The sequence below is a fragment of the Nematolebias whitei genome, chromosome 7 (genome assembly GCF_014905685.2).
Source record: "Nematolebias whitei isolate Nwh7 chromosome 7, NemWhi1, whole genome shotgun sequence".
Classification (NCBI taxonomy): Eukaryota; Metazoa; Chordata; class Actinopteri; order Cyprinodontiformes; family Rivulidae; genus Nematolebias; species Nematolebias whitei.
In genome coordinates, this window is record NC_056504.1 from 48,827,376 (window position 1) to 48,838,871 (window position 11,496).

At 47.3% G+C, this 11,496-nt stretch overlaps 1 protein-coding gene across 1 annotated transcript in view; it reads right to left on the minus strand.

Annotated features, from left to right (window-relative positions):
- The window catches only part of LOC119412886 (metabotropic glutamate receptor 7), an 86,382-nt gene that overhangs the window by 19,952 nt on the left and 54,934 nt on the right, over nt 1-11,496 (minus strand). The window contains 2 exon segments of the mRNA XM_037679922.1: nt 1,946-2,881; nt 9,755-9,894. Of these exon segments, the coding sequence (XP_037535850.1) occupies nt 1,946-2,881; nt 9,755-9,894 (1,076 nt within the window).

Here is an 11,496-nt window from a genome sequence, read left to right on the forward strand (position 1 = left end):
ATGGATGAATGGATGGATGGATGGATGGATGGATGAATGGATGGATGGATGGATGAATGGATGGATGGATGGATAGATGGATGAATGGATGGATGGATGGATGATAGATGGATGGATGGATGATAGATGGATGGATGGATGATAGATGGATGGATGGATGTAAAAGGACCTGACTGTCTATACAACCAGATGTCCCCTAGTTGAAGGTCCGATCGACACGTCTCAGTCTTTCAACATTTCCTCTGTTCTCAGTAAATAATCTAAATATGGTTCTCTGCTCACGCGTTCTATAAAAACCTCTGAGATTCGCTGCAGCTCCATTACTGAACTATTGATTATTGACTTCTCAAACTACACAGATCATTTTTCTAAAACCTCATTTCCTTTGATGTTGTTAGTTATTAATCTTCATAACAACCCGATCAAAGTTTAAAGACGACAGGCTAAGGAGAGAAACGGACGTTTCTTGGTGGAATGCATTTTGCCCGTCACCGAGGGATGACCCTCAGCTACTACCACACCAAACATATCTGTCAGTCACCGAGTTATAAACATGTTTGTGTTTCCTTAGGGTGATTAGCTTTGGCAGCCATCTTGAATTGAAACATCCAGTTACAGCTTTCTGAGAGTAAAAGAAGGCCACTGGTTCATGAGATATTTAACACACACAGAGGTAATTACATGATCACCTGCCTTCCACGGTAGAATATAACAGAGTTATATTTTATTATTGACGAGAGCAGGTCTACCTGTGAGGAACAGTTTTATCGTAACGAGACCGTGGTCTGAGTCCGTGTTCCTGCACGAACAAGTTTTCACCAAAGTTCTAGGAAAGTGTTTGTGATTCCAACCAGATGTTCCAACCAGATGTTCTAATGTAGGACTGTGTCCAAATTTATGTCCATGTTTGATCCCGAAGATCAGCCTGTTCTGGGACAAAGTTCTGAGTAAAATGGGACCAGTGGAATCCTGACTGCTGTCATCTCTGGGCGTTCTTTGTTTAAACCTTTGTGAGGAAAAGCCACCTCGGGACACAGGACCCTTTGGGACAAAGGGACAATGGTCAAGGTCAAAACAGGTTTCTACATCATTGTTTCTGAAAAGTTCTGGATATCCTGTCCACACAGACCAACCAGACATGAGAGTTTTTAACTTTCCCATATTCAAAAAGCATTTCTTTAACACAAAACCTCCCTTAGGGTGGACAGGCGGTGCAAACTCAACAGAAAACCACCGTTTGCAGACGGGACTTGAGTCATAATTTATTTTTATTTATTTATTTATTTATTTACCCTTTATTTATACAGGTAGTCTCATTGAGTCACAAGAACTCATTTTCAAGAGAGTTTAGGGAGCAGATGGTGGGGGTTAAGGGCCTTGCTCAGGGGCCCAGAGTGGGGCAAATGAGGGTGGAGGCAGGTGTGGGTGTTTCACCTTTCCCACCCACATTTTGATGTTGACGGTACCGGGAGGTGAACCTGCGACTTTCCGATCACAAGCCCATCTTCTAACCTCTGCACCACCACTCCCCCGTATTGTGTTTATTTTTATCTGAGGACATTTTCTTTATACATGAGCGTGAGCAGGAGTGGTGGTGCAGAGGTTAGAGAAGGTGGGCCTGTTGGGCCGGTTCAACTCCTGGTGCCGACAACATCAAAGTGTGGGTGGGAGTGATGAAACACCCACACCTGCCTCATTTGCTCCACTCTGGGCCCTTGAGCAAGGCCCTTACCATCTGTTCCCCGGGCGCTGCTAGATGGCAGCTCTCTGCTCCACTCAGAGGGCTGCGGTAGCTCGGTGGTCTGTGGTTGCGTCAGGAGGGACATCTGGCGTAAAAATAATCGCCAAGTCTTTGTGCGACTTAGTTCGCAGTGGTGACCCCTGAAGAAGAAGCAGCGGAAAGAAGAAATGAACATTTTAATGTTAAGTTAACATGAACTCTTACCTTCTCTGCAGACTGTGCCGTGCCGAAGAAGATGGGTATGAAGGCCAGCCACACGATGCACGTGGTGTACATCGTGAACCCGATGGGCTTGGCCTCGTTAAAGTTCTCCGGGACCCCGCGGGTCTTAATGGCATACACAGTGCAGGTCACCATCAGTAAGATACTGTAACCCAGTGAGCAGATGATCTGCAGGTCTGAGATGTCGCATTTCAACACCCCTCGGGCCAGATCCGGGTTGATGGTCCTCTGCTCGTCGTAGTCCACAACGATGTTGGGCGGATCCACCCCGAACCAGACCAGAACCCCCAGCAGCTGGACTGAGATCAGGCTGAAAGTGATGGCCAGCTGGGAGGTGGGGCTGATCAGCCTCGGGGCCGTCACAGACTTCTTACCCTGCTCAAAGATCCGGTAGATGCGGTTGGTTTTGGTGAGGAGGGCGGCGTAGCTGATGCACATACCCAGACCTAGGAAGATCCTTCTGAAGGAGCACACCCCAACGTCAGGCTTGGCGATCATCAGGAAGGTGATGATGTAACACAAAAATATTCCAGTCAGGAGGACGTAACTCAACTCCCTGCCGGACGCTCGGACAATCGGAGTGTCATTGTACCGCACAAACGTCGCCATGACGAAGATTGTAGCTATGATCCCCAGCATGGCCAGGAAGACCGGGATCACAGCCCAGGGGGAGTGCCACTCCAGTTTTATAATGGGGATGTACTGGCAGGAGGTCCGGTTGGAGCTGGGTCTCATGCTGTAGGCGCAGAGCTTGCAGCTGAACTCGTCAGACCGGTACTGGTACCCATCACAGGGCTCGCAGTGCCAGCAGCAGGGCATGCCCTTGACCACCTTCTTCCTTTCTCCGGCTCGACAGGGAAGGCTGCACACGGAGGTGGGGATGTCCTGCTCCCCCCGAGGCCACTGCAAGTCCTCCATCTGGAATAAAAAAACACAACTTGTTGGAGAAATTCTCTCGTTCTCTGACGTCGTTTACTTGAACCACTCTCTCGGCAGGTGAGGAGTTCTAACCCGCACTTTACAGACAGGTTGCATACACAACAAATATACAAACATGTATCGATGCATGAAAACCAGTCAGAAAAAAGACAAGTATCTGCTCACCCCTCTCGGCTCAGAGCTCCAGAGTTCAGGGGGTGTCCGTGAAGGAGGTGAAGGAGGTGTCAAACAAAATAAACCAGCTTTAAACAGAGGAGGAGGTCTCAGAGTTCAACTTTCTAAAACCTACAGAGTCTGATCCCAGGTCAGCTCCAGTCCAGTTCACACCTTCATGCAGATGAGCCAAACATCTCTCAGAACCAGGCAGACAGAGAGCCTGACGAGCCTCTCCTGTGAGGGCGAGTAGTTACTGTCTCACCTGCAGCTGATCTAAGAACAAACCAGACCTCTCAAAGCTGAGAGCTCCACACTGCAGGCACTTTAGACCCGATGGAGAGGAACGTCTGCAGAACACGAGTCCAGTTGTTTTAGTTTTTAACCTTTGTTGGATTCTTCTTGACCTGGATGGATCTTCACCAGCATCTCATCCAGAAACTCATTAGTCTCCTCCTCCCCTCTTCCTCTCGGCTCTGCAGTTCATCATCCAGCCTCTAGAGGGCACCATTCATCAAACGTTTTATGAAAACCTCAGTGATGGGATCTGCTTCGTTGCCATGGTTACATTAGTATTTTTTTTGGGGGGAGGCCTTGAGTCTTCATTTCTCCTCCTTCTCCTCCTCCTCCTCCTCCTCCTGTGCGTTTGATTCTGATGGTTTATCCCTTGGCTGCAGCGGAGCTCCTGTTTCTGTTGTTTTAATCACTCTTCCTGAACCTGAGTGAGAAGACGACAGCTGAAGAATTCCTCGCGTCTTTCTGTAGATGAAAAAAGCCGAAGATGGATTCTGGATCCTGCAGAAGGTTCTGATGGTCCCACCTGCTCATTTTTACGTTTCTACTGTGTTTTAGAGGAGATTTGACAAGGTAAAGAGCCCTGACGTCTTATTTGGAGGAGAAACCTCCGAGCTCAGATGCAGTGGAAGTCATGAGAGTCCTCATCAGTCCTCCAGCAGAGACACACTGAGCGGAAGGAGACGGACGTGCTGAAGTTTGTAGAAGAAACTAGATGTCAGAAAGTTTGAAAAAAATGTTTGAAAGTTCAGACAGCTCAAGAGTTGGTGTGACATCATCAGGTTCTAACCTGAACATTTTCTACCTGTGGCTTCAGGTACAAAAAGTTAAAAGTTCTGAAAACAGTTCGGTCCAACTTCCTGTGACCCGTTTAAACTCAGTGATGGTTCTGCTGTGAAGTCTGAGTCCAAACAGGACTAGGTTTAACCTCCACATACGTCTATGGGGAGATGTAAGAGAAGAGTTTGACTGGACTGGATCCATTAATGGACGAGGTTCGAGGCGGTGGATGAATCGGGGTCTCCAGCCTGGACTGGGGGGGCCGTGTGAGGACTCACCTGACAGCTGAGAGTGAACATGGTGTGCATGCTGCGTTCAGCTCAGAGCAGGTGAATAAATTGTGTTTAACAGTGACTGAGCTGGTTTGCAGACTCATCAGCAGCTGTTTGGATGAATACAGCTGCTAATCCCGTCTCACAGAGAGGGACAGTTTAATCCTCACACTGTGAGGGAGATTACAGGGAGGTGACACTTTGACGAGTAAATCCCATATTTGCTGTCAGCTCATGTGTTATTATGTGACTTTACTGTAGTGAGACCATCAGGAGGCTGGGCTGATGTTTCTAATTAAATTTCAGAGAAGAACAAATCTGCTGAGTTTCTGCTCCGTCAGCTCCTTCAGAGCTTGTCTCGGCTTTGTTTTCATCATTTTTTTATTTAATTGTGGCCAAAGTCCTGATCAAACTGCCCACAGTCATAAGTTTGTCTGTTTTTGCTCTTGGAAAACCAAAAAGTGTCAAATTATGTCTGAAAGCATCACATTAGGACTCAGTTTTCCTTTGAGCTGGTCGTTACGTCACCTGTCAGGCAGGTGCTGCTCACAGGGGTCATGTGTCCCACATGTGGACACAGTGGATCCTCGTCAACATGTTGCTGTGAACCGCGGGTCACCGTCAACACATTGCTGTGGACACAGTGGATCCTCGTCAACACGTTGCTGTGAACCGCGGGTCACCGTCAACACATTGCTGTGGACACCATTGGTCCGCGTCAACACGTTGCTGTGAACCGCGGGTCACCGTCAACACATTGCTGTGGATCATGGATCCTCGTCAACATGTTGCTGTGGACAATATTGGTCTGCATCAACACATTGCTGTGGACACCAATGGTTCACATCACCACCTTGCTGCGGACCGTGGGTCCTCGTCAACACGTTGCTGTGGACCGTGGGTCCTCGTCAACACGTTGCTGTGGACCATGGGTCCTCGTCAACACGTTGCTGTGGACCGTGGGTCTATTCGAACACGGAGCTTCAGGCTGCAGATTTTCCATCACCCTTGTTGATGACTTCAGTAAAGGACCTGAAGAAGCATCCTCTCTCCTGATGCTACATCAAACGCTGTCATGGAAGTCCTAACTTCCGTTTTTGTCCATGAAAGGACACCTCAACCAGAACCATCTCAACTGATGATGGACCACAAGTTACATCTTCTGATCTGGCTGATTTCATGAGTGAGCATCAGAAGCACAGCAGAGCAGGTCTTTATCATCCTCTGGTGGAGTGTGGAACGTTCTGATAGAGTTCTAAGAAACTCCATTCAGGCAGCACAATCTGTAGCACATGTAGTCCTGATGGGACCTGGAAACTACTGGGCTCCACCTGTCCAGCTTCTCCGAGGAGGACCAGTGAGGACAAAACAGGACATTCTGCCTCAACTTAAGGAAAATAAACTACGAGACAATGTCAGAGATTAAAAAAGTGCACATGAAACAACAAAAGGAGAAGCCAAGGCTACCAAGTTCTCTGCTGGAGCTACGGTCAGGGCCTTTTCATGTGGCTAAAGGAGAGAGCCGGTACTGCTATTTGTTGTCAGTGCAGCACCAAACTGGACTGAGTTCATTCCTCCTCAGCGATGGGAGAAGATGGAATGCAGCACAGCTTTCACTTGGCTTCAGTGAAACACCCAGGACTGACACCTGAACTGAACCTCTCAGCTTAACACCGACACTGAAACGAACTGTTCTTCAAAGGGAAAGACACACACCAGCCTGGACATACGACTGTGTGAGGAAAAAACGTGGTTTGGGTAAAAGCGGAGATGTTTTCAGGTTTACACAGAAAATGCATTCGTTTTGTTCTGTTGCTGTAATCTCTTCTCGTAGCCGGAGGGCGGTGCCGTGAAGAGACGGGGTTTGAAGGTGTGAGAGTGAAATAAAGGAGGGCCGTGTGTCCTCTCTCAGTTGCTGTAGTAAAGATTAACTGTGAGCCTCCGTCTGTTTTATACAAACACAACGACCTTCAGACAAACCTCCACTGAGATGTTTCCATTTATTTCCACTGTGACCAAACAGCAGCTCTGACAGAGTGACAGCTCGTTGGTCAGTTTGAACCTCGGGGACCTGAAGTGTTGATCGGACCGATCAGTTCAGACGTGTTTAATGATCTGTACAGATGCTACAAACGAAATGTGACGTGATGATGGGACTTCCGTTCAGCTCTGACAGCAGCTGGGTCTGGGTTTACTTTTAATTGTTTCGTTATTTATGTTGGGCTCCAACAGAAGTCCTAAAACTCCCCCCGCCCTTCAGTTCTTATTAGGACACAATAAACAAATCAGGTTTTGCTAAGGGTCTGAATTGGATCTAATTTAACCTGAAGTGAAGAAAAACAGCAGATTCCACGGTGTCATTATTATTTTTATGGAAGTAATAAAACATCACGGTCGTAAAGATTAAAGACATGAAGGCTGACGGAGACTGAGACGTGTCTGATGGAGCCGGGACACCCAGTCGAGCGGAACCAGGAGGCCTCGTCTCTGCTGCACACATCAGGTTTGTCACGGCAGCACATTAAGATAATTGATCCAAACACATGAGGACAGAACCCCCCAGGGACAGGAGGCTTCTTCTCCTCTCACTCTGTTAACAGCCAGTTCAAACAAAGGTTACTCTGCTGATTACTCCTCTGAGCCTCCGTGTCAAATTACCTTCTACACGCTCCTCGGCTAATTCATACGAGGGCCCGCGCTGCGCCGGACCTATCGCCTCAGTAATGGCTGCTCTTCGTAACGTGGAGGGCGACGCGGCGTGAAATACGCACCCAGGAATTATGGGCAGGGAGCAATAATGGGACGTCTAATGGCAACAAGTCTGCCACATCTGGAGCACCAGGGGCCGATACGCTGAATAATTTAGTGTTGTGAAAGAGCTCAGACGTGGTTCTGAATTCAGAGGAGGAGGAGGTGCTGAGGACTCCAGCAGCCAGGTGGAGCAACAGGTCTCCTTCAGACCATGACCTGAACTTCAAACCAGAGACCTGACCTCCACACCTGGTCTCTGAACTGGTCTTCACGCCGCTCGGTAAACGGTCATCGACTCTTCAAGGCTCCTTCAGTTAGAAGGGATCTGGAATGTGTTTCTTAGTTTTTTAATCCGTATTTAAACTTTCCACAAGGTTCTGAGTCAGCTGGTGTCAGTGAGTCGTCGTGATTTTTGGTGTTTTCTGGAGGTTTATCGTTCTTTAGTTGGTTTTCTTTGTTTCCTGTCAGTGTGAGGTTCACGTCCATTTGTAGTTTTATTAAAGTCAGTTCTGATGATGTCTTGTTTTGGTTTCTGTGAGTTTATCCCACTTTTATAAAAATCACTGCTGACATCTTTTGAGCCATTAGACTGAAGAACGTTTCCTCATCAGTTTCAGAGACGTGAGCATTTTTGTCTCGACCGACGGATGAACCAAGTCCAGTTTGTCATGTCTTGGTGTCGTCGTGTCACTTGGTCATGTTTGTAATTTACAGCAGGAGGACTTTAGTTTGGATCTTTAATCTTTCTGGAAGTTTTGTTTATTTTAAACCACAGAGATTTTGGGGGAAATAAAATCTTTTGAGTATTAATTTATGTTCATTCGTATTTAATTTATAAATTTTGCAACAGTTTTTTGAACATGTATTTTCCAATTCACGCTTTAATTTCTCTGTTTTCTGGATGTCCCAACCTGCCCACCTGTTGTCTGATCCACCAGCAGTCATGCTCCATCCTGGTGTGACTGGACACCAGGACAGTGAATTCACTGAATGTTCTGACTTGTTGGAGCCCGTTCTCAGAAAGCTGAGTCCACAGTTCCCAGAAGGACCAGTCTGCTCCATGATTCAGCAGTAAAGTACAAACTCAGAAGTTAAAAGAGCTTTTTACTGAAATCTGATTTTGTTCGAATTCCTCCACTGAAGGACCATTTCATCACATCAAATTAATCCACAAACATCTCAAAACATTTTGTAAAACAAAGCAACTGGACTTTTCTTGGGTTTATTCATTGTTTAGAGGAGCTTTCTTAATGTCAAACTGGAAAGTGTGGAGTTCTAAGCCTTAAATGAAAAGCTCTGTTCATGCAGCTGATTGTGAATTCACAACCTCCCTCCCCGAACTCCCCTCTTTCAGGGTCTTTGTCTCCCTCCCCTCCTTCCTGAAGTTAATCAGGGTTATTTTTTCATCCCTCCCCTCCCTCCTGAGGTTCATTAGTGTCATTGTCTACCTCTCCTCCTCCTGAAGGTTATTAGGGTCATTGTCTCCCTCCTCTCCCTCCTGAAGGTCATTGAGGCCTTTGTCTCTCTCTCCACTCCTTCCTGAGGGTCATTAGGATTTTTGTCCTAATGACTCTCATCCTTCCTCAGGGTCATTAGGGTGTTTGTCCCCCTCCCTTACTTCCAGAGGGTCATTAGGGTCAATAGCTCCCTCCCCTCCTTCTTGAGGGTCATTAGGGTCTTTGTCTCCCTCCTCTCCCTCCTGAGGGTCATTTGGGTATTTCGCTCCCTCCTCTCCTCCTCTACTTCCTCTACCTCCTCTCCCTCCTGAGGGTCATTAGGGTCTTTGTCTCCCTCCCCTCCCTCCTGAGGGTAATCAGGTATTCATCTCCCTCCTTTACTTCCTGAGGGTCATTAGGGTCTTTGTCGCTCTCCCCTTCTCTTGAGGGTCATTAGAGTTTTGTCTTCCTCATCTCCCTCCTGAGGGTCATTAGGGTCTTTGTCTCCCTCCCCTCCTTTCTGAGGGTCATCAGGTATTCATCTCCCTCCTTTACTTCCTGAGGGTCATTAGGGTCTTTGTCGCTCTCCCCTCCTCTTGAGGATCATTAGGGTTTTGTCTTCCTCATCACCCTCCTGAGGGTCATCGGGGTATTGTTAGCCTGTGTCTTGCTCACAAAAATGTGTGAATTAGAGTGAAACCGACTGCAAATCAAGTTTATTGCTATACATTTTAAAAAGCTGAAATCTGAGACCTCCTCCTCTGTTTTTTCTATTTAACTTAAACTACACCCCCCCCCCAAAAAAAAAAAACAAACAAAAAAAACAAACAAACAAACAAAAAAAAACATCTGTCTTCTCTGTGCAAAATACAAACATTTTGGTCCTTAGCAGAATGTCCCTAACCTTTAGGTCTAGTCTGTGCATCTACATCTAAAGGTTATGGGACACATCCTGAATGACTGACTGTGAATCTACACCAACATAACCAACAACGATGTCAGATAACCATCATGTTCCTAATAAAGACCACTCAGTTCCTCTGGTCTGTCCCAGTCCAAGTCTTTTCAAACTGGGTTCATGAATGTTGCTGGTTTTTGATTCTCTTGATATAGCTCTACAGCTGCAGAAATCAGAGTAAGAATACTTGAAAGTGGTAAAGACTCACGTTGAGCTGAAGGCTGTCCATCCACTGACCAATTACACGGTACCCTGGCCCAGTCACGTTGTTCCACTGGTACTGGAACAGGTCATAACGTCCAGGAGCATCACCATTTCTGTTGAAGGTCACTGCAGTACCAGCACTTCCTGTGGAGAAGAAACAGGTCAGTCAACCAAATATTCAACCAGTCAGTAAAGCAACTAATCAAGTCAGTCAGTCAATAGACCAACCAACCAATCAGTTAATGTTTTAAAAAGTTTGTTTACATTAAAAAGGAAAACTAACAGAAAATCGTAAAAACTAATCTTTCTGCTGAAAAGTCAAAGGGCACCAACGCAGCTCCTGCCTGAAACGTTCACACGTGAAGACCAGAATACTGAAAGATTCATGGGTCAACTGAGACCAGGACCTGGTCTGGTCGAGCTCTGAGAGGTTCTGGAGGATTCACGTGTCAGCTGATGAGCCCAGAACTCTCATCTGAGTTTGTGGACCCGTCCTCAGCAGCAGATCTGGAGTTTTCTGAGTGAGCAGTAGATCTTTGAGCTGCTCTCACACCAACACGTTGTTCCTGCTGGTTGATCTTAAACTCATGACCTTTTCTCCTCACAGGTGAGGCAGCGGAGTGGAAACCAAGAAGAATGTTTACTGAAATCTCGTGGAGGAGATGCACGAGGAGCCGGGTGCAGGTCGGATCACTCATCCATGTGGCGGACAAAAGGCAGGACGGTGTTCATGAGAAAAACATCAAACGTAGGAACAAACAGACTGAACATGTGGCCGTAAACAGAAGAAGGCGTTTGGTCTGAAGATGAAGCTGGTTTAATTTTTGTTCTGATTTAGAAAAAGAAAAACATCAACTTCAGTTTACAAAAACACTTTTACCTCCTCCAGGTCATCCAGAGGGACTCTGAGGAGTCCTCAGAACTTTTGTCTGAAAGAATCTCTGCAGGGAGTCCAGGATCTGCCCTGAGGGTCCAGAAGGAATTCTTTCCAAACGCCTGAATCCCACAACGTGGAGGACTCCGAGCTCTGAACTTCTCAACAAATCCTGAGGTACCGCTGCTCAGTTCCAACCCAGATGTTTGAGTCCACCCTTTTCCAATCAGGGACCAAGGTCTCAGACTCCTTCTGAACCTCAGTGCTTCGCCCAGGTGTTAAAAACTGTACCTCACTCCAGACCACTGGGGTCTGATTGGGTGCAGCTTTAACATGATACAGGGGACCAGTGTCCTGAGGACCATCCATCTGCAGGAGGTGCAGTAAGGAGTTGAAACGGGCTTTAGAGACTTGGAACATCAGTTTCCTGGTAGGGAAAGAGTCGAGCTTGTGTAGGACGTTCTGAGGTACCGATGGGCTCACCTTGAGCCACAGAACCAGTCTGGGACCAGACAGTGACGAGCTCCAACAATCAGAGACCAGAAGCTGCTCCTGATTTCAGCCGAGGATGATGAAGAGGACTCTTCCTCCCGGTGAAGCTCTGGACTCTCAGCTGGAACGATGACTCACCGCTCAAGACGAGCCTCTGAAGGCTTCGCTTGACTCTCCTCTGTAACGCCTGAGCCCGGTGCCACTGCTGGTTCTGGTGCCACTGCTGGTTCTGGTGTGTCTGCTGGTTCTGGTGTGTCTGCTGGTTCTGGTGTCTCTGCTGGTTCTGGTGTCTCTGCTGGTTCTGGTGTCTGCTGGTTCTGGTGTCTGCTGGTTCTGGTGTCTCTGCTGGTTCTGGCGTCTGCTGGTTCTGGTGTGTCTGC